The sequence below is a fragment of the Pristiophorus japonicus genome, chromosome 14, assembly GCF_044704955.1.
Source record: "Pristiophorus japonicus isolate sPriJap1 chromosome 14, sPriJap1.hap1, whole genome shotgun sequence".
In the NCBI taxonomy this organism is placed as follows: Eukaryota; Metazoa; Chordata; class Chondrichthyes; family Pristiophoridae; genus Pristiophorus; species Pristiophorus japonicus.
The window spans coordinates 177,591,075-177,614,707 of NC_091990.1; the positions used below are offsets into that span (position 1 = coordinate 177,591,075).

At 43.2% G+C, this 23,633-nt stretch overlaps 1 protein-coding gene across 1 annotated transcript in view; it reads right to left on the bottom strand.

Annotated features, from left to right (window-relative positions):
• LOC139280252 (CD276 antigen-like) overlaps window positions 1-23,633 on the bottom strand; it is a 54,853-nt gene that overhangs the window by 11,618 nt on the left and 19,602 nt on the right. The window contains exons 4-8 of the mRNA XM_070899888.1: window positions 19,813-19,920; window positions 16,546-16,869; window positions 12,019-12,342; window positions 7,269-7,595; window positions 6,690-7,010 (exon numbers count right to left, since the gene is read on the bottom strand). Coding sequence (XP_070755989.1) covers window positions 6,690-7,010; window positions 7,269-7,595; window positions 12,019-12,342; window positions 16,546-16,869; window positions 19,813-19,920 — 1,404 coding nt within the window. The remainder of the gene's footprint in view (window positions 1-6,689; window positions 7,011-7,268; window positions 7,596-12,018; window positions 12,343-16,545; window positions 16,870-19,812; window positions 19,921-23,633) is intronic.

Consider the following 23,633-nt stretch of genomic DNA (forward strand, 5'->3'; position numbering starts at 1 on the left):
CGTTGGAGATGCCCCATTGTTCCACAGCTCGTGCAAACATACCCTTTGAAGTGGCATGAATAGGCTGAATGGAAGCCTCCCCAACGCCAACAAGGTGTGAATTGCCTTGAATTCATCCTTTGTTGCGGATTCTGAGTCATCTGGGTCACCTGAGGCCGACTGGCAGTTGCAGACTCATGGTTTCTGCCCTGTACATTTCTGCTCGCAAACACAGTTCCAGTTAATTTATGAACATTGCGAGCACTTGTGTGCTAAGAGATTTGTTTGGTGTTATCACTGGTGGACATAAACGCTTGTGCTATCGCAATGGCCTTACTGAGGGTCGGTGTCTCTACAGTCCAAAGTTTTCGTAGGATGGTCTCGTGGCCAATGCCCAGTACAAAAAAGTCTCTGAGGATCTGCTCCAGGTAGCCATCAAAGTCACATTGTCCTGCAAGTCGCCTTAGCTCGGCGACGTAGCTCACCACTTCCTGACCTTCAGATCACTGGCACTTGTAGAACCAATGCCTCGGCATCAGCACACTCTCCCTCGGGTTAATATGTTCCCGAACCAGTGTACACAGATTCTCATACGACTTATCTGTGGGTTTCACCGGAGCCAGAAGATTCTTCATGAGGCTGTACGTCGGTGCCCCGCAGACCGTGAGGTGGACCGCTCTCCTTCCCCATCCAGCTCGTTGCCTACAAAGTACTGGTCTAGCCGTTCGACATAGGCTTCCCAGTCCTCACCCTCAAAGAACTTCTCCAGGATTCCCACATTTTGCTGCATCTTTGGTTGGATTCGTATACTCGTTGCCAGTTTTTGTGTTCCTAACACAGATGAGACTGCACTGAGGGAGGTTAAAGTAACAGTGACCTCAGTCTTTATTAAGACACTCCAGAGTGAGGAACAGGCCTTAGGGGCCGGCTTATATACAGTGCTCCCAAGGGATGCTGGGATCCCTTGGGACTTCAGGGGATACGCTCCTTGGTGGCGGAACATGGGAGTGCATGCTTTACAGATACACAACATTAATATGTTTTTTTTTCCACTGGAATCAGATTATTAACCCTTAGATTAGCAGCAACTCAGGAATTTCAGACTCTCCGGGACCAACCATTGTTTTTTAAGAACATAAGAAATAGGAGCTGGAGTAGGCCATTTGGCCCCTCAAGTCTGCTCCGTCATTCAATAAGATCACGGCTGATCTGATCATGGACTCAGTTCCACTTTCCTGCCTGTTCCCCATAACCCTTTACTCCCTTATTGCTCAAAAATCGGTCTATCTCCGCCTTAAATATATTCAATGACCCAGCCTCCACAGCTCTCTAGGACACAGAATTCAATAGATTTACAACCCTCAGAGAACAAATTCCTCCTCGTCTCAGTTTTAAATGGGCGGTCCCTTACTCTGAGACTATGCCCCCTAGTTTTAGCTTCCCCTATGAGTGGAAATATCCTCTCTGCATCCACCTTGTCGAGCCCCCTCATTATCTTATGTTCCAATAAGATAACCTCTCATTCTTCTGAACTCCAATGTGTATAGGCCCAACCTACTCAACCTATCCTCATCAGTTAACCCCCTCATCTCCAGAATCAACCTAGTGAGCCTTCTCTGAACAGCCTCCAATGCAAGTATATCCTTCCTTAAATACGGAGACCAAAACTGCATGCAGTACTCCACGTGTGGCTTCACCAATACCCTATACAGTTGTAGCAGGACTTCTCTGCTTTTATACTCTATCCCCCTTGTAATAAAGGCCAACATTCCGTTTGCCTTCCTGATTACTTACTGTACCTGCATACTAACTTTTAGTGTTTCATGCACAAGGACCCCCCAGGTGTCTCTACTGCAGCACTTTGCAATTTTCCCCATTTAAATTATAATTTGCTTTTCCCTTATTTTTTCCAAAGTGGATAACCTCACATTTTCCCACATTATACTCCATCTGTCAAATCTTTGTCCACTCATTAGTCTGTCTATATCCCTTTGCAGGTTTTTTGTATTCTCCTCACAATTTGCTTTCCCACCATCTTTGTATTATCAGCAAATTTGACTACATTACACTCGGTCCCTTCATCCAATTCATTAATATAGATTGTAAATAGTTGAGGACCCAGCACCGACCCCTGCGGCACCCCACCAGTCACTGTTTGCCAACTGGAAAATGCCCCATTTATCCCAACTCTCTGTTTTCTGTTAGTTAAACAATCCTCTATCCATGCTAATATATTAGCCCCAACCTCTTGAAATTTTATCTTGTGCAGTAACCTCTTATGTGGCACCTTATCGAATGCCTTCTGGAAATCCAAATACACCACATCCACTGGTTCCCCCTTATCCACCCTGCTCATTACATCCTCAAAGAATACCAGCAAATTTGTCAAACATGATTTACCTTTCATAAATCCATGCTGACTCTGCTTGATTGAATCATGCTCTTCCAAATGGCCCGCTACTGCTTCCTTAATAATGGATTCCAGCATTTTCCCAATGACAGATGTTAGGCTAACTGGTCTATAGTTTCCTGCTTTTTGTCTGTCTCCTTTTTTAAATAGGGGTGTTACATTTGCGGTTTTCCAATCTGCTGGAACCGCCCCAGAATCCAGGGAATTTTGGTAGATTACAACCAATGCATCCATTATCTCTGCAGCCACTTCTCTTAAGACCCTAGGATGTAAGCCATCAGGTCCAGGTGACTTGTCCGCCTTTAGTCCCATTATTTTACCTAGTACTACTTCATTGGTGATAGTGATTGTATTATGCTCCTCCCTGCCTATAGTCCCTTGAGAATCCACTATTGGGATGGTTTTAAGTGTCTTCTATCGTGAAGACCGATACAAAATATTTGTTCAATGTCTCTGCCATTTCCTGTTCTCCATTATTAATTCCCCAGTCTCATTCTCCAGGGGACCAACATTTACTTGAGCCACTCTTTTCCTTTTGTACCTGTAGAAACTCTTACTATCTGTTTCTATATTTCATGCTAGTTTACTTTCATAATCTATTTTCCCTCTCTTAATCATTTTTTTAATCGTTCTCTGATGGCTTTTAAAAATTTCCCAATCCTCTGGCCTCCCATTAGTCTTGGCCACATTGTTTTGAATGTGATACCTCCCTTATTTCCTTAGTTAGCCATGAATGGTTATCCCTTCTCTTTTTACAAATTTTTAGCTCACACGTTCATATTGCAGTAATAAAGCTACCCACAATCGACTAAGTCATCAATCTGAAACCACTAACTCTGTTTCTCTCTCCACAGATGCTGCCTGACCTGCTGAATATTTCCAGCATTTTCTGTTTATGTGTAACATTTGACTATAGCTACTTTCCTCCTCTTCTGAAGCCACTGCCGATTGTGGCAGAGTGTTCCACAGCATTGACCATCCTCCAGTAATTCAACTATTCTACACAAGTGCACAACGACAAATGTGAAGGGCGCGCTGTCCAAGCCTAGTCATGTCTATACCCAATATCTGCACATGTACAATCGCTATCAGAGTCACTGGATAGTGAGCAGGAGCAAGAACTCGAACTGATTTCCCCCTCCATGGTCCAATTGAAGTGACTCAGTTGTTAAACTCAGCACAGATCAGAAATTGAACCTGGGAGCTTCTGGTCTCTATGGCTTAGCGCTATCTTGGACGGTGCCTTTGCCTACATGGCCATCAAGCGAATACATCAGGAAGTAGTTTTAATACTTGAGATTAACTCTATACTACAAAATATATTTTTTGCTATTAAAAAATTGTTTAACATGACCTTACTTGTCCAATTGCATCTTTCCTCCCCCCACTCATTCTGCCAGCTCCATTTGCTCTTTTTTTTTTACTATTTTCACTTCATATCTAAACTATATATATCCTGCTTTCTTTTTAAGGCTTTTGTTTTGTATTTTATCTTCATGGAGGTGAAGGAAATTAGTGCTGGAGCATTTCATGTGGAAGTTTCAGGGTTAGATGCACAATCACATTCCTTTACCGTGCCTGAAACCCATTAGAGATGTCGGAGATGGGCCTGTAACTATACAAAGTTCACTTGGAAATGAGATAGGAGGGAGTGCTCCTGGCCTACTGACTATTTCAGAGAGCCTGATGGGGGTCCAGCAGCAAGCCATAGGATTCCTTAAGGTAAAGGACCCACCAGTGACTCACTGGATCTTCAGGCCTTGGAGATTTCTGGCTCCCCATCAACAGCTAGAGGCCCCAAGGACGGTTGCCAGGTAAACAGTTACCAACTTTTTTTGCCAGTTCAAGGCCCTGCTGGGGCTGAGCCTATGCCAGAGGTGCACCTGGGCCATTTTCATGGCCCAGAACACCAAAATAATCTGTTGCTCAGCCTTGACAGATATAACACACTTCAGATGCACTACTTCTAACCAATACTGGAGGAGAGGGGGCTAATAAAATCGACCCTAACATAAAAACATAGAAACATAGAAATTAGGTGCAGGAGTAGGCCATTCAGCCCTTCGAGCAGCATCACCATTCAATAAGATCATGGCTGATCATTCAACTTCAGTACCCCTTCCCTGTTTTCTCTCCATACCCCTTGATCCCTTTGACCATAAGGACCATATCTAACTCCCTTTTGAATATATCTAATGAACTGGCCTCAACAACTTTCTGCAGTAGAGAATTCCACAGCTTAACCATTCTCTGAATGAAGAAGTTTCTCCTCATCTCGGTCCTAAATGGCCTACCCCTTATTCTTAGACTGTGACCCCTGGTTCTGGAACTGCCCAGCCACGGGAACATTCTTCCTGCATCTAACCTGTCCAATCCCATCAGAATTTTGTGTTTTTATGAGATCCCCTCTCATTCTTCTAAACTCCAGTGGATACAAGCCCAGTTGATCCAGTCTCTCCTCATATGTCAGTCCTGCCATCCCGGGAATCAATCTGGTGAACCTTCGCTGTACACCCTTAATAGCAAAAACGTCCTTCCTCAGATTAGGGGACCAAAACTGAACACAATATTCCAGGTGTGGCCTCACCAAGGCTCTGTACAACTGCATTAAGACCTCCCTGCTCCTATACTCAAATCCTCTAGCTATGAAGGCCAACATGCCATTTGCCTTCTTCACCACCTGCTGTACCTGCATGCCAAACTTCAATGACTGATGTACCATGACACCCAGGTTCCCTTTTCCTACTCTGTCACCATTCAGATAATATTCTGTCTTCCTGTTTTTGCCACCAAAGTGGATAAGCTCACATTTATCCACATTATACTGCATCTGCCATGCATTTGCCCACTCACCTAACCTGTCCAAGTCACCCTGCAGTCTCTTATCATCTTCCTCACAGCTCACACTGCCACCCAGCTTAGTGTCATCTGCAAACTTGGAGATATTACATTCAATTCCTTCATCAAAATCATTGATGTTTATTGTAAATAGCTGGGGTCCCAGCACTGAGCCCTGTGGCACCCCACTAGTCACTGCCTGCCATTCTGAAAAGGACCCGTTTATTCCGACTCTCTGCTTCCTGTCTGCCAACCAGTTCTCTATCCATGTCAGTACATTATCCCCAATACCATGTGCTTTAATTTTACACACCAATCTCTGTGTGGGACCTTGTCAAAAGCCTTTTGAAAGTTCAAATACATCACAGCCACTAGTTCTCCCTTGTCCACTCTACTAGTTAAATCCTCAAAAAATTCTAGAAGATTTGTCAAGCATGATTTCCCTTTCATAAATCCATGCTGACTTAGACCAATCCTGTCACTGCTTTCCAAATGCGCTGCTATTTCATCTTTAATAATTGATTCCAACATTTTCCCCACCACCTAACCAGTCTATAATTCCCCGTTTTCTCGCTCCTTCCTTTTTTAAAAAGTGGTGTTACATTAGCTACCCTCCAGTCCATAGGAACTGATCCAGAGTCAATAGAATGTTGGAAAATGATCACCAATGCATCAACTATTTCTAGGGCCTCTTCCTTAAGTACTCTGGGATGCAGCCTATCAGGCCCTGGGGAATTATCGGCCTTCAATCCCATCAATTTCCTTAACACAATTTCCTGACTAATAAGGATTTCCTTCAGTTCCTCCTTTTCACTACACCCTCGAACCCCTAGTATTTCCGCAAGGTTATTTTTGTCTTCCTTAGTGAAGACAGATCCAAAGTATTTGTTCAATTGGTCTGCCATTTCTTTGTTCCCCATTATAAATTCACCTGATTCTGTCTGCAATGGACCCACTTTGGTCTTCACTAATCTTTTTCTCTTCACATATCTATGGAAGCTTTTGCAGTCAGTTTTTATGTTCCCAGCAAGCTTCCTCTCATACTTTATTTTCCCCCTCCTAATTAGACTCTTTGTCCTCCTCTGCTGAATTCTAAATTTCTCCCAGTCCTCAGGTTTGCTGCTTTTTCTCACCAATTTATATGCCTCTTCCTTGGATTTAAGACTATCCCTAATTTACCTTGTTAGCCATGGTTGAGCTACCTTCCCCTTTTTTTTTACTCCAGACAGGGATGTACAATTGTTGAAGTTCATCCATGTAATCTATAAATATCTGCCATTGCCTATCCACTGTCAACCCTCTAAGTATCATTTGCCAGTCTATCCTAGCCAATTCACGTCTCATACCCAGTCATCTCTTCCAGCCCATCACCACATTTCTCTTGCACATATTAAGATTGCATAATCAGGTAAGAAGAATCTGATATGTAAGGTAAAGCAAACAACTGAAAATGACCCCTTACCTTTTAGATCAAGTAGAAACTTGCGTTCAGTAGGCGTTATGGCTATCTTTGGATAAGCAACTTTCATTCTGTATAGGGCTTGATCATCACCAGGGATGGGAGTGAAGGTTAGTTTTGCTGTCTTGAACAGTCCTTGTTCACTGGCAAATTCTTCCATGCTTATTCTACATTTCTTACTATTTTGGATTATTTTCTCCCCTCTGAACCACTGTACTACTATCTCTCTCGAAAAGAACATACTTATGGTACTGTACAAAGTTGCGTCCTGATTTGGTTGAGGGTTTGCAGTGAAAGCAATTTCTGATACTAATGGAAGGAGTGCTGAAATAAAATAATGAGAAACAGAGGTGGAGTAAGAAAATACATAAGGAATACTTGAAAGCACTTTTCATATATTATGTTCATTCTTATGAATGTTTCAAATATCTCACAATATCTCAGAAATTAACTACTGAAATTCGGTGCTACCAACTTATAGCTTAACAGTTCTCTCAATGATCATTACTCCCAGCAAAGTTAACTATGTGCGAAGATGTAATTACTGCAGTATAATGTGATCGCCTGAAAGCTTCCTCTTACCTTGAAGGTTAAACTGGAAACTGCGTTCAATGGGTGTTGAGGATAATCTTGTATGAATAACTTGAATTCTGTATTCAATCTGATCATCATCAGAGACTGGAGTAAATGTTAATTTTGATGTCTTGTATAGACCATCATCAGAAATGGGCTCTTCCATAATCACTCCATCTCCTTTGATCTGTTCTATTGTTTCCTTACCTCTGTACCATTCAACCTTAATCTCTTTTGGGAAGTATGTATGCACACAACAGGACAAAGTTACTCTGTTTCCTGGTTCAGGGCCAGGACTGCAGGTGATTTCTGATACAGTAGGCGGTAATACAAGTACTGCAAAACACAAATGAATAATCAAGTACATTGCACAAAGGTTTTATCACTTCGTTTTTGAAATAAATATACACTTGTATTTTCAAAACAATAATACAATCGGTAGTTATATTTAGTCTACTTCCCCCACTGCCCCCCCCCCCCCCACCCCTGCAGGAGTAGGCCTTTCAGCCCTTTGAGCCTGCACCACCATTCAATAAGATCATGGCTGATCATTCAGCTCAGTACCCCTTTCCTGCTTTCTCTCCATACCCCTTGATCCATTTAGCTGTAAGGGCCATATCTAACTCCCTCTTGAATATATCCAATGAACTGACATTAGCAACTCTCTGTAGTAGGGAATTCCACAAGTTAACAACTCTCTTCATCTCAGTCCTAAATGGCTTATACCTTATCCTTAGACTGTGTCCCCTGGTTCTGGACTTCCCCAACATTGGGAACATTCAGCATCTAACCTGTTCAGTCCCATCAGAATTTTATATGTTTCTATGAGAACACCTCTCATCCTTCTAAACTCCAGTGAATACAGGCCCAGTCGATCTAGTTTCTCCTCATATGTCAGTCCTGCCATCCCGGGAATCAGCCTGGTGAACCTTCGTTGCACTCCCTCAATAGCAAGAATGTCTTTCCTCAGATTAGGAGACCAAAACTGAACACAATATTGCAGGTGAGGCCTCACCAAGGCCCTGTATAACTGCAGTAAGACCTCCCTGCTCCTATACTCAAATCCCCTTGCTATGAAGGCCAACATACCATTTGCCTTCTTCACCGCCTGCTGTACCTGCATGCCAACTTTCAATGACTGATGTACCATGACACCCAGGCCTCGCTGCACCTCCCCTTTTCCTAATCTGCCGCCATTCAGATAATATTCTGCCTTCGTGTTTTTGCCACCAAAGTGGATAACCTCACATTTATCCACATTATACTGCATTTGCCATGCATTTGCCCACTCATCTAACCTGTCCAAGTCACCCTGCAGCCTCTTAGCGTCCTCCTCACAGCTCACACCGCCACACAGCTAAGTGTCATCCGCAAACTTGGAGATATTACACTCAATTCCTTCATCTAAATCATTAATGTATATTGTAAATAGCTGGGGTCCCAGCACTGAGCCCTGCAGCAACCCACTAGTCACTGCCTGCCATTCTGAAAAGGACCCGTTTATCCCGACTCTCTGCTTCCTGTCGGCCAATCAGTTCTCTATCCACATCAGTCATCATCATCATAGGTAGTCCCTCGAGTCGAGGATGACTTGCTTCCACGTCAAAAAATTCACAGGTGTTTCAATGAGGGACCTAAAATTCCAGGTCCGAACAAAATCTTGAAGGGTGAAAAATGCCTGTGCGTGGATTTTTTTTAACGTGTGGTGACCGTTGCACACCAGCCACCACACAGGCTCGACAGAGCTAGGTCTTGGTCCAGTAGCAAGGGTTATCCAAGACGACTGGAGACCAGATCTGCTGCACGGACCTAGTGCGCACACATATCGCAGTGTGGGCTGGGCCCGTGCTGCCCCTGGCCCTCGCCTCTTCTGGGCCCCGAACTCACGCTTCTCCTGAGCCCCGATCACGTCCCTCTACAATCTCTAACTGCTCCTTCGCTCCGACCTTGCTGCTCCTGCAGTACATGCCCATGCTCCAATCACCGACCTGGAACTTGATGACCTCACTCTTCGCTGCCGTTGCTCTCCTGCTCCAGCACTTGCTGCTCCCTGGAATGGTATGCTGCCACGCTGCCCCTTCCGCTCTCGTCCTGCTCTGATGGTGCTCGCGCCCACGTCAGTACATTACCCCCAATACCATGAGCTTTAATTTTGCACACCAATCTCTTGTGTGGGTCCTTGTCAAAAACCTTTTGAAAGTCCAAATACACCACATCCACTGGTTCTCCCTTATCCACTCTACTAGTTACATCCTCAAAAAATTCTAGAAGATTTGTCAAGCATGATTTCCCTTTCATAAATCCATGCTGACTTGGACCAATCCTGTCACTGCTTTCCAAATGCGCTGCTATTTCATCTTTAATAATTGATTCCAACATTTTCCCCACTACTGATGTCAGGCTAACCGGTCTATAATTTCCCCGTTTTCTCTCTCCCTTCTTTTTTAAAAAGTGGGGTTACATTAGCTACCCTCCAGTCCAGAAGAACTGATCCAGAGTCAATAGACTGTTGGAAAATGATCACCAATGCATCCAATATATCTAGGGCCACTTCCTTAATACTCTGGGATGCAGACTATCAGGCCCTGAGGATTTATTGGCCCTCAATCCCATCAATTTCCCTAACACAATTTCCCACCTAATACGGATTTCCTTGAGTTCCTCCTTCTCACTAGACCCTCAGTCCCCAAGTATTAGCGGAAGTTTATTTGTGTCTTCCTTCGTGAAGCCAGAACCAAAGTGTTTGTTCAACTGGTCTGCCATTTCTTTGTTCCCCATTATAAATTCACCTGAATCCAACTGCAAGGGTCCTACGTTTGTCTTTACTAATCTTTTTCTCTTCATATATCTATCAAAGCTTTTGCAGTCAGATTTTATGTTCCCAGCAAGCTTCCTCTCATACTCTATTTCCCCCCTCCTAATTAGACCCTTTGTCCTTCAATTGTTGAAGTTCATCCATGTGATCTTTAAATGTTTGCCATTGCCTATTCTCCGTCAACCCTTTATGTATCATTCGCCAGTCTATTCTAGCCAATTCACGCCGCATTCCATCGGAGTTACCTTTCCTTAAGTTCAGGACCCTAGTTTCTGAATTAACTGTGTCACTCTCCATCTTAATAAAGAATTCTACCATGTTATGGTCACTCTTCCCCAAGGGACCTCGCACAACAGGATTGCTAATTAGTCCTTTCTCATTACACATCACCCAGTCTAGGATGGCCAGCCCTCTGGTTGGTTCCTCGACATATTGGTCCAGAAAACTATCCCTAATACACTCTAGGAAATCCTCCTCCACTGTATTGCTACTAGTTTGGTTAGCCCAATCAATATGTAGATTAAAGTCGCCCATGATAACTGCTGTACCTTTACCTTAAAACCACTAAATGGGAGGAAAACAATGTCTAAATGCCTCTCCAGTTTTCAAACACCATTAATGCAGGTAGCATTACGTTTTGGTTTCCTTGTATCATTTTCCACCTGCTGCAGCGACAACTGCAACTTTCAATCAAGGCGAGGACCGCATTGCCAGTGGCTGAGCAGGCAGATGACGATGTTAATCAGCGTGCAATGCTGATTTGATGCCAGCGATTAACTGTGACTGTGACTGTGGTGATTAACTTTTTTGTGCAGACATCTCTCACATTGTTCCACACTGAGGTTCAGGTAGGAGAATTGCTCCCTGAACAGCCTGGGTGGATATGACTACCTGCCTTTCTCCCCCTTCTTTCCCCTTCCTCTTCCAGCAACTTGTCCTGCTCTGCATCCCCTCTGTTTATTCTCCAGGTCATGCTATATTCCAAGGGGAATTTCTACTCGTGAGCCCAGGTCTGGCAGCAAATGGTTTGTACAGAAGCCTTGAGTTCAGGAAAAAGTCCTTCACCACCTGACACCCCACTCCTTGTACTCTTTGGCAATGTCAAACAACTATAGAAAGCACCAGTAGATAGATGTGTACCAACAGCCAGAAGAAATCAAACAGCTACTAACCTGTATGTAGTTGATGATCCCTTTAAATAGCGCTGCTTGAGGGTCCTCCATGCTGCTGAGCGTGTGTTCAGCTTTGCAAGGTTACCTGGAGCACTGAGCTCAGAAATGGCTGCACTGGCATCAAATCAGCAATGCACGCTGATTCACATCATGATCTGCCTGCTCTGCATTCTTCTGGCAGGCATTCACTGTGTGCGTACTAACACCTTCACCAATATGGCGTCCGACGCGATGCGCCACCAAAGTGCGCACCGCAGACGCCATTTTGGAGCTCGAAGGGCACTCATAGCACCCAAAAGACAGGCACTACAGATCCAAATTTTGAGCCACTTGTTCGTTCAAATATGTAGATCAAATAATACCAATCATTTTCTACTTAAAGATACTTTACAATAAATATATTTTCGCCAATCTTCACTTTCTGCCCGATAGGTGAAAAATATAATGTTTCAAACATTGCTGTTGCCGATTTTAAAATACACAAACACTAACTGTAACTGCCTGCAGCCAGTTTCTCACCCATTACTCTGATCCAATGTTTAATATATCTTGTCAGAATATTTAACCCAATGATCATAATATAATTTAATCTCGTACTATCAAAAACAGTTAAAAAAAAACTCCACTAGTCAAATACCTCTTACATAGTGCATACAAATTTCCTTCAGCAAATTAAGTTTATTAATCACAAGATCCACTCATGACTCCTGTTATGCCTTAATATGTTGAAATACTATAGTGCAAAGGAAACAAATTAAAATATTCCGCTTACCCGGCAGGATTAGATTCATACTGCGTTCAACAGATATTGCTGACACACGTGGATGAGTAACTTTAATGCTGTATTCCACTTGATTGTCATCCAAGATGGGACTGAAAATTGCTTTTGCAATTATATTGGGCAATCCACTTTCAGAAAATCCCCTTTCCTTCACTATTCCAAAGTTATCTCCATTTATGATTTCCACTTTGTCTCTGTACCATTGAACCTCAATGTCTTTTGGAAACACTGTACTTATGGTGCAGAGCAATGTGACTTCTTTTCCTGCCTCAGCATCAGGGCTACAGGTGAGTTCTGATACGCTGGGGGGTGGCACTGGAATGCAGAAAAAAATGGGGGAAAACATAGATAAAGACCTTCATTATGTCTCAACAATATCTGTTTTAGAAATATGGATATCACTTTATTTGTAATGAAGCATATTTCCAGGTTGTAACATACTGAGAGTGCCAGGTTGGCATATCCTGAAACCCACTAGTGTGCTACAATCTTGGAAAAATACCCCAAAATACTCAAACATTATTCGTTAATTAAAGTACAGAGTTTCCTGAATTCTACCATTCAACCTCTGTTGTTAAAGTGCCCATGTCTTGCCAATTTTTCTTTTATGTTATAAAATGTCACTATTACAGCTATCAGCTTTTGACAAGTGGGTTTGCATCAGTTGATAGGAAGAAGCAATGTATTTTAATATTAAAACACCAGGCCAGGGTTATAATAAGCTTGAATAATGTCCAGTGTTAATGCGCAATTACAAGTTTAGTGACATCATACAGCCATGAAGACATAATATGAAAGATACTCTGTTTTAGTTTAAAGATATTTGCTGCAGCCACACGCAAAAGGCTAAAAGCTCTGTGTAATTGTATTTATTGTAAAGGCAAGTGGTGAACCAAACAGTTTTTAAAGGGTGAAGTTGAGGTTTGCAATACTTACAACATAAGGATGAACAATCAAGAGATATTTCTGATACATTGGCTAGAAGTTTTCTCAAAATAAAATTGCAAGTAAATAGATACTTGTACTTTGAACACAATCAAAATTCCCTTTTATTCTAGACTTTTCATGTTAGATTAAAACTACTAAATGGGAGAAAAACAATATCTAAATGTCTCTTAGTTTTCAAATGCCATGAATGGTGGCAGTATAAAGTTTTGCTTTCCTTGCATTATTTTCCAAATTATCCAAATTGTTTCATTCTCACCTTTCCTTCCACATAGCCTTCATCTTGATAACTTTCAAACTTTGTCTTTCCTGCGTTTTTCTCTTTTACTTCGAGGATTTATCCTCACACCACCTTTACCCGATACCTCTTTATTGCTTATATGAGAAATTGCAATCAAACAAAACCATATATGGCTCTGAGAAGGCACTTAGCCATATAAAAGATAATCTGAACCCAGAAATTACTGTTCACAATATTAACTGGTCAATGCTGTCTGCTATTTTAATGCAGGTATTAACCTGTTTATTTTAAATGGATTAATATTCTTGCTAAAATAGCAGGCAGGGGAACACTAAACAAACATAAGTGCATATCCACTAATATCACCAACTGTAATTTCTAGGCTTTACATTCTAATGACACGTTAATGAGATTTTATAAATGTTCATGCTACCTGTCATCTCATATAAGAAGCTTTATTAAAGGGCCAGCACACTGTGATTGATATATTTTATAAATTTATCTCAATGTTACAGGTATCTCAATGTTACAGGTAAGGAGCAAAGAATGTCTGTAGAAAAGACCAAACGGACTGCAATGACACAGGACAACTCTAATAGCAATTATCATATATACTTCACAATTTGAGCTAATTAAAATGCTTGATTTTTCTTTCAAAAGTACGGGCCCAAGTTTCCACATGATTTGCGCCTGATTTTTAGGAGCAACTGGTGGAGAACGGACTATCTTAGAAATCGCAATTCTCCACATTTTTTTTTCTGCAGTTCTAGTCAGGTAGAACAGTTCTAGTTTAGAACAGAATTTTTTCTTCAAAAGGGGGCGTGTCTGGCCACTGACGCCTGATTTGAAAGATTCCACAGTGAAAACATACTCCAAACTAAAGTAGAATGGAGCAAGTGAAGATTTTTGTAGAACTGAAAAAACCTGTTCTACACATTAAAAAATGAGGCGCAGGTTACAAATTAGGCATCCAGAACGAGGTGGGGGGGGGGGGAAGGGAAGTCATTAAATTCTACAATCAATCCTTATTTATACTTCTACAAATATTATACAAATAAATCCATCCTGAATAAACATTTATAAGCAAAGAAAAGATTAAATAAACCATCTTCCTACCTGTGTGAAAGTGCTTCAGCCATCGTTCGAAGGAAACCGCCATTTGTTGCTGCGCAGATGAGGGAGGGGAAGGAGACAGCGGTTTGTTGCCGCAGAGGGGAGGGAGGGGAAGGAGACAGTGAGAAGGGTAGCCTCAGTGCTGATGTGCTGATGGCAATGTGCTTTTATTAAAAAATGTTCAAAAATTAAACAGCTACAAAGAACTACAAAAATGGCCGAGTGCCAATGTTTTCTTCACACTGAGCATGCGCGAACGCTCCAACGCGCACGCGCAGCGTTGACGGCAGAAAAAAACTAATTTAAATAGTACCCGCCCCCTCCCACTTACAAAATCGGTGCGAGTGTAGGCTCCGCCCCCTGGGCACCGCGCCAAACAGACAAGGAGCTGCAAAGCGCTCGAGAATAGCGCGTTTTTTTTCTGGCGCTGTTTTAGGCGTGAAAAACGGGCGCCCAGCTCAGAGGGGCGCCCTTTTTTTATCCTGTGGAAACTTGGGCCCTACAAGTCAATCAAGCTACTAAACAATAAGTCAAGCTACTAAAATAAGGTACTTTACAAAAAATATCCTGTCTTCATTTTCTGCCTGATGAGTGAAAAATAAAATCAATGATTTATCTTTATTGTTTTTAAAGTTTCTAATATTCCTATCACCAATTTTAAAATGCACTAATACCAGCTGTAACTGCCCTAAGGACACAATGGCCCGGAATTTGCAGTCAGCAGGGAAGGGAAGGCATTTGCTACTGGCCCCGAATCACAAGGATCTCGCAATCCCTGTGTTGAGAACTTTGGATTTTCCGTCCTTCAATTCAATGTAGTGGGGATCCCTTTGTGCGAACTGCTGCGATGTCAACAGGCTGTCTAAGCAGCCAATCAAAATGCAGAATTCTCACAGACAATGACTAAGGAAATGGATAAGCTCTTAAAGTTCTACGGGCTAAAAATTCAGTATAGCCCGGTTTGAGGTGGTGACACCGCCTGGTCGCTAATTTTAGCGCTGGATGATGTTTACCGCCTCTAACTGGGACATTCAGTTTTAGCGTCAAGAGGGGAGTGGAGCATGAAGGGAATGAGTCCACACTCCTCTTAGGGCACTAGCCCCAATTCCTGGGGCGCTAGCGTGTAATCACAACTGAAGTTTTGGCGCTAGGAAACCGCACCCTGTGAAATAAGTTGGAATAAGTGCACAAAAACTAAGTGGAAATGGAAAAATCGCAACTTATGGACCCCCACCTGCTCAGCCGTCTCCTTATCGCACCCGAAGGTTAGAGAATGGCTGCTTTCACTGTCGCGATTATCGGCAAGCGCTAAGGCAGGCGAACCCAATGAAGTTCGCCACCACGGTGCTAACGGGGCTTTGCGCGTGAATCTGTGTCACCAAGTGGGTGGTGCCAATGTGCGCACCGCTAACTGTTAGCGCCACCGGGGAAACTCTACTGAAGTTCCCGGGAGGTGATGCCAAAACGGCGCTCGGTCGATATGTGTCTCGCGGCCCGTTAGCGCCCCTCTCAGGTGGTAACAGGTGGCACTAAGCAACCGAATTTTGGCCTCTAACTTTTAAAAAATGTAAGAGAGAGCAAAACAAAGATTAGTTCTTACATGGGGAAAAGGCAAACCTGAAATAAAGATGGACAAACTTTAAAAATTTTTTGAAAAGTTTCTTAAAAATTTAAATTTTAATTAAAATGGACAAATGTCACACTGAGTAAAAATAAAAAATAAATTTTGCCAGTCTTAATGATTTGACTGATTACACAGATTGCTGGCTCTGTGGGGTGGGGGGTGGGGGGTGCGGGGTGGGGGAAATGGGGTGTGGGGGCACAGCACAACGTGTTTCCCAGCTGTCAATGACTGATAGAAACTTTGGAATTTCCGCATGCGCCTGAACCAAATCCCGCAGTTACGGTCAGTTTCAAAGGCAGAATAACAACGAATGCTTCCAGTTCACCATCATGCCGACTGCAAATTCCAGGCCAACGTCTTCCGCTAGTTTCTCACCCCATTAAACTGAGCCAATATCTAATACAGCTTGCTGTCAGAATATTCAACATAATCATAATGTTAATCTAATATTTCAAAAAAATGGCTTTAATAAATTAACTTCCCTAGTCAACTGCCGTATCTTTCTCATACAGTGCAAAATCAATTTTTCTCCAATCATGCCTTAAAATATTTAAATAGTATAGTGCAATGGAACCAAATGAAGCTGGACCCTTACCCTGCAGGATTAGCTTCAAACTACGTTCAACAGGTATTGCCGATGCCCGTGGATAAATAACTTTAATGCTGTATTTCACTTGGTTGTCATCCAAGACGGGAATGAAATTTGCTTTTGCAATTATATTAGGCAATCCATCTTCAGGAAATCGCTCTTCCATCACCATTCCAACGTTACCTCCATTTATGATTTCCACTTTGTTTCTGTACCATTGAACCTCAATGTCTTTTGGAAACAACGTACTTATGGTACAGAGCAATGTGACTTCTTTTCCTGGCTCAGCATCAGGGCTACAGGTGAGTTCTGATACTGTGAGGCGTGGCACTGAATCATAGAAAAGAATGAGGAAAAGCATAAATGTAGACCTTCATGATGACCTAAGCGTAACTCAACAATATGGGCCCAAGTTTCGGCCTCAGTTGCTCCTGATTTTTTGGAGCAACTGGTGTAGAACAGAGTATCTTAGAAATTCAAATTCCCGGCATTTAGTTTGCTCCAGTTCTAGTCAGTTAGAACAGTTTCACTTGGGATCAGAATTTTTTTTTCAAAAGGGGGTGTGTCCGGCCACTTACGCCTGTTTTCAAAGTTTCAGCGGTGAAAAATTACTCCAAACTAACTTAGAATGGAGTAAGTGAAGATTTTTGTACTCTCGAAAAAACCTTGTCTACACTTTAGAAAATCAGGCGTAGGTTACAAATCAGGCGTAGGGAATGGTTGGGGGGGTGGGGGGTTAAAGGGAAGTTTACAAACAATAAACACTTCAGTTTTACAAATAAAGAGCCATCGTCAATAATAAATGATAAAAACATCAATAAATCAACCAATAAATCAATCAAAAAAAATTAATAAGAACTAACTTTTTTTTTTAAATCAATAAATAAAACATTTTCTACTTACCGACTGCAGCACCGGGAGCCCTCCAACAGCGTGCTGGGATGCCCCCCTCAGTGTGTCTCTGTCAGTGTCTCTATCTCTCTGTCTGTCTGTCTGTGTGTGTCTCTCACTTTCTGTCTGTCAGTGTCTGTGTTTCTGACAGCGAGGGGAGGGGGAAGAGGGTGGTAGAGGGAGAGATGGGGGGGCAGGGGGAGGGGAGGGAGGGAGGCAGAGGGGGAGGGATGGGGGAGAATGGGGAGGGAAGGGGGAGAAGCGGGAGGGAAGGGGGAGGGGAGAGGAGAAGGGGGGGAGGAGAAGGGGAAGGGGGGAGGAGAAGGAGAAGGAGGGGGAGGAGAAGGGGAAAGGGGGGGGAGGAGAGGAGAAGGGGAAAGAGGGGGAGGAGAAGGGGAAAGAGGGGGGAAGAAAGGGAGGGAAAGAGAGGGGGGAAAGAGAGGGGGGGAAAGAGAGGGGGGAAAGAGAGGGGGGAAAGAGAGGGGGGGAAAGAGAGGGGGAAAGAGAGGGGAGGAATGAGAGGGGGGAAAGAGAGGGGGGAGAGGGGAGGAAAGAGAGGGGGAAAGAGAGGGGGAAAGAGAGGGGGGAAAGGGGGGGGAAAGAGAGAGGGGGGAAGGAAAGGAGAAGGGGGAAGGAGAAGGGGGAGAAGGGGGAGAAAGGAGGGGGGGAAGGAGGGGGGGGAGGAAAGGAGAAGGGGGAGGGAGGCTGAATGGGCCAGGCCAGTCCCCAGCACCAGATTTACAGGTAGGCGGCGTTGGGTCGGGTCGGGTCCGGGGTCGGGAGCGCGGGTCGGGTCGGGGATAGCGCGGGTCGGGGTCGGGAGCACGGGTTGGGTCGGGGGGGCGCAGGGAGGTCGGGTAGAGTCGGATCCGGTCCGGGGGGGTGGCGGTCGGGTCGGGTCGGGGGGGGGGGGAGGCGGCGGGCAGAGGGAGGTCGGGTCGGATCGGTTCGTGTCGGGGGCAGGGGGAGGGAGGGAGGGAGAGGGAGGTCAGGTCGGGTGGGGGGGGGGGGGGGGCCGGGTCGGGTCGGGTCCGGGGGCGGGGGAGGGGGAGTTGGGTCGGTGTCGGGGTCGGGTCTGGTCCGGGGGGTGGGGGAAGCGGGAGTCGAGTTGGGTCGGGAGGAAACAAGAGCTGGGCGTGGGAGGCAGCATTATGCACACAGCCCCAGTGAGGCCATTCGGCCAGGGCTAGGGACTGTGTGCTTCGGGCCCCCCCCCCCACACAGTTTTGGGCGCCTGGAGCTACTGCACATGCGCGTCCACTGTAGCGCGCATGTGCAGATGTCCCGGCACTGTTTTCAGCGCAGGGACCTAGCTCCGTCCCCTGCACCGCGCCGAGGGCCAGAGGACCTCCAGGGAGCCGGAGAATCTGTAAGTTTTTTTTAGGCGCACTTTGTGACGCAAAAAACGGGCATCCAGGTCGGGGCTGCGCCGTTCTAGGCGCGGCCCGAAACTTGGGCCCCATCTGTTTTAGAAATATGGCTTTCACTTTCATTTGCAAAAATGCAGGGTCTCTCAAAACGAACTGAGGCTGTGAGCATGTTTCCACGTTGTAACTTACTGAGGATACCAGGTTGGCATATCCTGAACCCCACTAGTGAGCTACACTAAATGACCAAACATTCTTCATTAATTAAACTACAGAGTTTCCTGAATTTTTCCATTCAACTGCTGTTGTTAAAGAGCTCACTGCTACTGCCAATTTTTGTTATACGTTGGAAGCTGTCAGCGTTACAGAATCAACTTTTGATAAGTGTGTTTGCATCAGGTTATAGGAAGAAGCAATGTTTTTCAATATTCAAACACCAGATTAGAGTTATAATAAGTCAAGTGCTTATACAAGACAAAACAGGAAAACTATGTGGATGCACTCTGTTTCGAATATATTTGCAAAAGTCTAAAAAACCCTTGTGTAACTGTATTTATTTTACCCACAGATGTTGAAGTATATATGTAGTTCAATTTGCAATATTTCGATATAATCTTTATAACATTTTCTGTCTGCTACATTACCAAAAGCATCATTGTATTTCAATTAAAAAATACTTCATTAAAATAAGAGATGAAATACAAGTGAATTTGTTAAGGCCTTCATATGCTAAGATCACCAGTGTAATTGCAACCCAATGCAATTTCACCCCTGCAATGCATTTACTGTGTGTGATTGTAGAATATAGCCTTTAAATGTATTTATTGTACACAATTGTAGAGCTTAAGTGTATTTACTGCAGCCGGGGTGGTGGATTGCACCCAGTGCAAATGTATTGTACTGAAGCATTGATCAGTGATATACACACTTTAAAATGTAAAGCATGTTATAGGAATTACATAAGAGAACAGGTTTCAGTTCGAGCAGTTGTATTTATGAAGATAGGTGACATTACCTGTTTGACGCTTTTTGATGTAACAGTAAAATCCAGCAACAAAAAATGCACCAATTAATACAACTAAAACTCCAACAATTGCTCCGACTGAGGTAGTGCTCTTTGAATCTGCAAATAAAAACACATGTAGGGCGTATAATCACGTTCTAATGCCTGTTCAAGAACCAAAGCACCTTACCTCTATGTATTAATAGGTAGCTGAAAGAACCCTGTATTAAAATATTTTTGAGCAAACTTCTATAAATGGCTCTTAATGGCTTTGTATATGATGAGAAGGATTCAAAGAAGCCTCTATACTTTTTATAGCAATACAGAGTTCATTTTCCCTCACACCTCCCAAAGTTAAAAGTCGAACAAGTTACACACACAGTGTAAACATCTTTACTGAAGCCCTGGTCAGGTGAGTTACACAAATATTGAATCATAGAATGGTTACAGCACAGGAGGAGGCCATTCGGCCCATCGAGCCCGTGCTGGCTCTCTGCAGGAGCACTTCAGCTAGTCCCACTCCATCACACTTTCCCTGTTGCCCTGCAATTTTTGTTTCCTTCAGGTATTTATCCAATTCCCTTTTCTATATATGTAAATAAATATAGATTTCCCATATCTCAAAGTATAGACTGATACCATGGTATATAGAATTGGAAAGATGTTAATCTTTTTTATGTACATATAAAATATATACATGGAACATTAACCCTCACTCAGTATATTATTTGTACTATTGAGAATATTATGAATGGGCCTTGAAATACATTGTGTAGCAAGGGCTTTATCTTGTGATCCACTAGTTATTTATTTTTACTGTGACAAATATGCTTATATATGCTACATTTTACACAACTTCACTCATTATTTTTAACCTTCTTAGTTCTTAGGTCTTCAGTTCTTTGTATAATTTGCAAGGTACTATGTCAACGTGGTTCAGTGGTAGCTTGCTTGCCTCAGAGTCAGAAGATTGTGAGTTCAAGCCTGCTCCAGAGACTCGAGCACATAATCTAAGGTGGTACTTCTGTGCAATACTTAGGGAGTGCTGCACTGTCGAAGATGTCATCTTTTGGATGAGGCTTTAAATCGAGGCCCCATCTGCCCTCTCAAGAGGATGTAAAAGATCTCATGCGGATATTCGAAGAAGAGAAGGTGTCCTGGGAAACATTTTTATCTCCACCAACACTTACAAAAGATGATTTGGTCATTTATTTATTTGCTGTGCACAAATTGGCTGCCGCATTTTCTACATTAAAACAGTCACTTCGCTTCAAAAGTATTTCATTGGCTCTGAAGCGCTTTGGGACGTCCTGAGGTAGTGAAAGGCGCTATATAAATGCAAGACTTTCTTTTTCTTTCTTACTAAAACCCAAGCTTGATGTCAACTAATTGCCATTTATCAATTTAGCTACACTATGGACATTGGCCCTCATCTTAGGTTTCCCACTAATAAATTTGCAAACATATGTTTATAATGGTTAATTGTATTCAAAACAGTATTGTGTTTAAAATGGGACACAAGGCATTTTGCTCACTGACGAGTTCTGTTTCAGCAGTCAGCACAATCTGTCCAACTTAAGAAGCTAGTTGTTATAAGGATATAAGATAATATAAGAATTGGGCTTAAGAGTTTTAATTTTCTGGAAAAAGGCATGACTTTCCTGCTGCAAACCCACATATACCCACTTGTCCTATTCACACTGCCAACATGAGCTGATGCATGCATACTGAAGTAAAACAAAACTGATTTACGTTGACGTTCATTACACAATTAGCATTATTTGACAAGCATCCAAAAACAATGTGCAAAACATGATCACACTTCAGTGGAGCAACTCGAGTAAACATGTTATGTTAAGTAACTTATTGTAACATATTATAATGCTTCTGTATTGGTGTAGTCTGTTTATCCTAACCCTATTCAAAATAATTGCATGAAAGCTCTTCCAAATGGTTAGTGGGCAAGTGCATTGCCTGTTATGGTCCTGAACCATAAGTTATGTCAAGACAACCCCAGGTTTCATCCCCAGTCTATACTGATTTATCTTATTTCAGCTGTACCAGCAATTAGCTTCAGCCGTGTGAACAGAAAAGAAAAATCAATCAACCATGATACCTGCTTTTGATCACTATGCAGCCCGCCATGCTAGGAAGTGTTTGTGTGTGGAATCAGGTGAAGATAGGATCCAGAAGAGGCAGGAAGCAAACAGTAATGGTTGATGGGTGTTTTTGTGACTGGAAGGCTGTAGTGGGGTTCCGCAGGGCTCAGTGCTAGGTCCCTTGCTTTTTGTGGTACATATCAATGACTTGGATTTGAATGTAGGGGGTATGATTAAGAGGTTTGCAGGTGGTACTAAAATAGGCCGTGTGGTTGATAATGAAGAAGAAAGCTGCGGACTGCAGAAAGGTATCAATATACTGGTCAGGTGGGCGGAACAGTGGCAAATGGAATTCAATATGGATAAGTGTGAGGTAATGCATTTGGGGAGGTCTAACAAGACAAAGGAATACACATTAAATGGTATGACACTGAAAAGAGGAACAAAAAGACCTTGGAGTGCAGGTCCTCAGATTCCTAAAGTTAACAGGCTAGATAGATAAAGTGGTTAAGAAGGCATATGGAATACTTGCCTTTATTAGTCGAGGCATGGAATACAAGAGCAAGGAGGTTAAGCTTGAAGTGTATAAAACACTAGTTAGGATGCAGCTGGAGTACTGTGTGCAGTTCTGGTCACCACATTACAGGAAAGATGTGATTGCACTGGAAAGGATGCAGAGGAGATTTACAAGAATGTTGCCTGGACTGGAGAATTTTAGCTATGAGGAAAGATTGGAGATGCTGGATGTGTTTTCTTTGGAACAGAGGAGGCTGAGGGACGACCTGATTGAGGTGTACAAAATTATGAGGGGCCTGGATAGAGTGGATTGGAAGGACCTGTTTCCCTTAGCAGAGGGGTCAACAACCAGAGGACATAGATTTAAAGTAATTGCGGGGAGGTTTGGAGGAGATAGGAGGGGAAATTTCTTCACCCAGAGGGTAGTGGTGGTCTGGAACTCACTGCTTGAAAGAGTGGAAGAGGCAGAAAACCTCACCACATTTACAAATATTTTGTAAAGTCCTGTCCCCTCAGTACAGATTCACACGAGGCATGTAGTGAAGTCAAGGTCACTCTGGACCTGCACCTTTATTTCACAGCTCTGGAATGCTGCACTTGCCTGAGACCTGTCCTTATATACCTGTCTCTTGCAAGTGCACCCCTGGTGGTAAGGTATGCTGGTGGTTACAGGTCATATCTTATTACAGTCATGTATAGCATGTTAGGATACAGTTATATATAATAATGTAAGATACATGACATATTTGGATGTTCATTTAAAGTGCCGAAACCTACAGGGCTACAGACCAAAAGCTGGAAAGTGGGATTAGGCTGGATAGCTCTTGGTCGGCCGGCGCAGACATGATGGGCCAAAATGGCCTCTTCCCGTGCAGTAAATTTCTATGATACTATGATAATGGAATAGCCTGCCAGCACGTACAAAGATGAAGAATGAGAATTTGGTGAGGTACAGGAGGGAATGCTAGATTCCCAAAATAAGCACTCTACTCCGAGTTATGTCACGGCAGGCGAGCCCCAGGAGGGCAGAGGAAACGCTTCAGGAACACTTTCAAAGCCTCCTTTAAAAAGTAAGAATCAAACTCCCCCTCAGTGGAGGAGGGGAGAAAGTGCATTACCATAGCTGAAGTGCCTCATTTAACTTGTTCTTGTTGCACTGTTTACAGTAGAATTTTAAAGAGTGCCATGTGAATGCTTATAGCTCCTAACATTAGTGCT